At 57.3% G+C, this 3,741-nt stretch overlaps 8 protein-coding genes across 8 annotated transcripts; 4 read left to right on the top strand and 4 right to left on the bottom strand.

The window, feature by feature from the left end:
- Positions 1-34: 34 nt before the first annotated feature.
- On the top strand, positions 35-313 carry T310_8751 (uncharacterized protein; the record flags this gene model as incomplete). The annotated part of the gene is made up of 1 exon (XM_013468560.1): positions 35-313. A coding segment is annotated over one exon (279 nt), but the record flags the coding sequence as incomplete, so codon positions are not given.
- On the bottom strand, positions 77-538 carry T310_8749 (uncharacterized protein; the record flags this gene model as incomplete). The annotated part of the gene is made up of 1 exon (XM_013468559.1): positions 77-538. A coding segment is annotated over one exon (462 nt), but the record flags the coding sequence as incomplete, so codon positions are not given.
- On the bottom strand, positions 223-576 carry T310_8748 (uncharacterized protein; the record flags this gene model as incomplete). Its single annotated transcript, XM_013468558.1, has 1 exon — positions 223-576. A coding segment is annotated over one exon (354 nt), but the record flags the coding sequence as incomplete, so codon positions are not given.
- Positions 550-909, top strand: T310_8747 (uncharacterized protein; the record flags this gene model as incomplete). The annotated part of the gene is made up of 1 exon (XM_013468557.1): positions 550-909. A coding segment is annotated over one exon (360 nt), but the record flags the coding sequence as incomplete, so codon positions are not given.
- Positions 830-1,132, top strand: T310_8746 (uncharacterized protein; the record flags this gene model as incomplete). Its single annotated transcript, XM_013468556.1, has 1 exon — positions 830-1,132. A coding segment is annotated over one exon (303 nt), but the record flags the coding sequence as incomplete, so codon positions are not given.
- T310_8745 (uncharacterized protein) lies at positions 865-1,404 on the bottom strand (the record flags this gene model as incomplete). Its single annotated transcript, XM_013468555.1, has 1 exon — positions 865-1,404. A coding segment is annotated over one exon (540 nt), but the record flags the coding sequence as incomplete, so codon positions are not given.
- T310_8744 (uncharacterized protein) lies at positions 1,019-1,513 on the bottom strand (the record flags this gene model as incomplete). Its single annotated transcript, XM_013468554.1, has 1 exon — positions 1,019-1,513. A coding segment is annotated over one exon (495 nt), but the record flags the coding sequence as incomplete, so codon positions are not given.
- On the top strand, positions 1,141-3,588 carry T310_8734 (Cell cycle inhibitor Nif1; the record flags this gene model as incomplete). The annotated part of the gene is made up of 1 exon (XM_013468553.1): positions 1,141-3,588. A coding segment is annotated over one exon (2,448 nt), but the record flags the coding sequence as incomplete, so codon positions are not given.
- Positions 3,589-3,741: the final 153 nt, after the last annotated feature.

Below are 3,741 nucleotides of genomic sequence, written 5' to 3'. Positions count from 1 at the left end.
CCCACTGCCAGCGCCGCACTGATAATTATAGTAGGCCGATTGCCGCCCGGCGAGCTCTGGTTGGCCGGCCGCGGGACTATTGATCTGCAGCCGCGCAACCCTGTCTCTCCATGAGTTTTGGATCTTGAAGTTGAAACTTGAGGCCTGTGAAGACTGGAGGCAACTCCGACACGACGGATGTTCCTGCTGGAGGAGTTGTAACACCGCCAAACTTTGCTTCCGTCACACGATCCGTCGCATCGCTGCACGCTTGGGACGAAATCCTCCTCTGCACGCCGAGAAAAGCCAAGCCTGCCAAGGCCTGAGGACCTGATCTGATTCGAGCAGAAAACATGCAGCGCTGGATTCGATGGTTCTCTCTCGTGTTCTTACCCCTGGGAACTCCTGAACGAGCCCCTGAGTGTCGAGGCGGCCACGGCGGGTCAGCAGCCGGCCGGGCGTGTGAGAGTCCGCTGCTGTCAGCCTCCGCGTGGAGAACGGCAGCGCAGCATCCATTGGTATGCGGATAGAGGCCCCGTCTGCCCCAGCTGTGGACGGATTATTGTCTGAACCTTCACTGCCCAGGTCTTGCCGTTCTTATTGATCCTCTGTCTGGCGAGCCTGACGAGCACCGATCGGGCGCTGCCATGGCCAGCGCTGACTAGCCCGTTCCAACCCGCTTACCTAACTCCTCCTCAGGCTTCAGGCTCCCTCTCTTCCTCCCTCATCACCGCCCACCCACGCTTCCCCTGGGCGCGTTTCTTGTCCAGACGCCGTCGACGCTTTGTAGATTCCAGTCGCTCGTTTCTTTCGCCGTTCTCTGCTCCCATCGCCTGGTATGCTGACCTGAGAGCTGTCCGTTCCCTACTTCGTACCGTTGGGCCGTCACTCCTTTGCCGTCCGCCCCCTCCTATCTCCTGTCTGGGTTGAACCTGATTTGCTTCCGCCGATTTCGTGTCTCAGCCAGGCTCTAGCCCGAAGCCTCTCGTCAGACCGTCTTCCTCTCCAGATGCAGAAGCAAGTCGCGACCGGCCTTCGTCTAGGACTGCAAAGACATTCGTTTTCTTTGACCAATTCCGCTGCTGTTCGTCCGTTGTCCCTTTTCTTGCGTCGTGGGATTCCGCTCGGCCGGCGAACCGAACATTTCGCCTGATAGTTTGACTTCTTCGATTCTGCACCATATTGACAATGTCCTCGCGGCCTGGTTATCTGGATCTTCGGTCCCAGCAGGGCGATGGGCGACCCCGGACCGGTCGAGGAGCTCCGTCTCCTCGGATTGAGCATTTCGATGGTGAAATTCCCCCCGCCCTCTCCCCGCTCGACGCCTTCGCCGCTCAGGGCCGAATGCTGGCCAGACAACTGGATGAGTCGATGAAGAGAGACCGTCGCATGAGCAGGCTGCCTCCTGCCAGCGTCGCCAGGTCTCTATCGCAGCCGCGACCGGGTTATTTCCGCTCTCCAGCATCAGACCGTTCGCACAAAGTGACACGAAGTCCGGAGCCGGCATCGAGCCCGGCGGTGGAGGAACCCAAATTCAGACCGCAGTCGGAACACCCGCGCTTAAGTGGTCTCTCCATCCTCCGAAGCGAAGATGGAAATGAGGACTCCGACCAGACTCCAGTGGAGCCAGCGATGAATCCGCCAGAAGATCATCAACCCCCAGAAGGCGATTACTTTGGAGCGCCCCGAGCGGAGTCTCCCGAAGAGGACCTTAACTTGCGACGAGATCAGGATGAGCATCCGAACAGTCTTCCTGCTGCCGACCCAGTAGGAGTCGCGGAGTCGCGGGGCTCCTCGACGGACTCATCGCGACCCCAGATCTCGACCACGCTCGCCCCTCCTGTCTCCCCATTACCGCCGAAGAACATGCAGCCAGAGAGCTCCGACGATGACTATACCAGTTCGAATGCCGGTTCTACCTTCTCCAAGCCTCGCAAGCTCTCTTCGAGCAGTGGCATGTCGATGCCACACTCTCCCATATCGCCGTACACGCGATCACGTCCGCGGTCGCCGTCGATCAGTTCGGAGGCCTCCAACACCGGCCACCTTCCTCGTCCAGCATTCAACTTCTCCCGGCCCCTGAGTCGGTCCAGTACCAGCTTGTCAGCACCGTCGCCCGGGGTTTCATCCGAACCTCCTTCGAACCACCACCATCACCCGGTCGGGATCCAACGAGAAAATAAGCCCGCGCCGATCAACGTCTCCGAACCCGATAATATGGCTAGATCAACCCCGGAGGAGGACGTTCCCTCATCCGCGGTCTCGTCTTATATCTACACCAAATACCCGCTTCCCCGGGGACGGAAGCCTTCCAGAAATTCCCAGATCTTCTCCGGTCTGCAGACTCCGCATTTTGAATGGAAGGAACCACTCTTTGAGAGTTCGCCGTCGCCACGGAGCACTTCCTTCCGGAATCGGACCCCCTCTCCTCCTCCTCCTCGGAACTCGCAGGAGACGGCGTCGAAGACTCCGGAAAAATCGCCCCAGAAAACCGAAGTGCACGCCTCGCCGTCCTCTACAAGCATCCAGCCGGCTGACGCTGCCGCCACGACAACGCAGCGGCCATCCCAGGAAGCTCCTCGCGAGAACCCTGATGAGACGAAATCGTCCGCTGACTCGGAAAGCACTGTCCGACCGCAGACGGCCCGTACTGTTGCGTCGTCCGTCATAAATATGACGGCAGAAGAGCACGTCCAGAAGGGCATAGAATGCCATGAGAACGGCTCTCTGCAGGAATCTACCTACCATCTACGCATTGCAGCCAAGCAAAACCATCCGACGGGGATGTTATTGTATGCCTTGGCATGCAGGCACGGTTGGGGAATGCGGCCCAATCCAAAAGAAGGGGTGCAGTGGCTACGCAAGGCCGTGGACTGTGCGGGCTTGGAAATGGTTGAAGATGACAACTCCGGGACTAAGGAAGATATTGCAGCACGCAAGGCACTCCGTGCGCAGTTTGCCTTGGCTATCTATGAACTAGGTGTGAGTCATCTCAAGGGCTGGGGTATCGAACAGGACAAATCGCTCGCCTTGCGGTGCTTCGAAATTGCTGGCCAATGGGGTGATGTGGATGCCCTGGCGGAGGCGGGATTCTGCTATGCGGAGGGAATTGGCTGCAAGAAGGATCTGAAGAAGGCAGCCAAGTTCTACCGAATGGCGGAGGCGAAGGGCATGAGCATGGTTGGAAACAGCTGGTATGGAACCCTTGGTCCCCTGTTGGAAGTGAATAGCGGGATAGCTAATGACCACTCTCTAGGATTTACAAGGACAAATACATGTCTGACGACGAAGACTCGGGCAGACGATCTCGCGGTCGTCAAACATCCACGTCAGACAAGAAGCCCCGCAGCAAGTCCCGGACTCGTAGCATTTTCGGACGAAAGAAATCGACAGTCTGAGGCGAGTGCCTGGCATTGGCTGTCCGGTCGCACATTTGCTAGCCTTCCAATTCTTGCATATTTTTGCAGACGTACATATAACATCTGGAGTTTCCGGACTTGGCGTACATACTGTGATTTCTTGCACGATACGACGGCGTCTGCGACTCGTGTTTTGTGCCGACTCTCTCTTCAGCACGCTGGACTAGATTTTTCGTGTCTGCTGGTATAAAAAATCCATCGTCGAGCGTGGTAGTCGCGCGAGAAACCCGCGCGGCTAGCATTCGAAACAAAAATTATCGGGGCTGTTAATAGTCTTGCATTTATACCGACAGCAACAGAGCGCATGGGCTAATTCTAATTTGTTTGGCAGATTTGTACCTTG

The sequence above is a fragment of the Rasamsonia emersonii genome, assembly GCF_000968595.1.
Source record: "Rasamsonia emersonii CBS 393.64 chromosome Unknown ctg1118621760902, whole genome shotgun sequence".
In the NCBI taxonomy this organism is placed as follows: Eukaryota; Fungi; Ascomycota; class Eurotiomycetes; order Eurotiales; family Trichocomaceae; genus Rasamsonia; species Rasamsonia emersonii.
The sequence above is the reverse complement of the archived record's forward strand: the minus strand, read 5'-3'. Positions and strand labels throughout refer to the sequence as shown.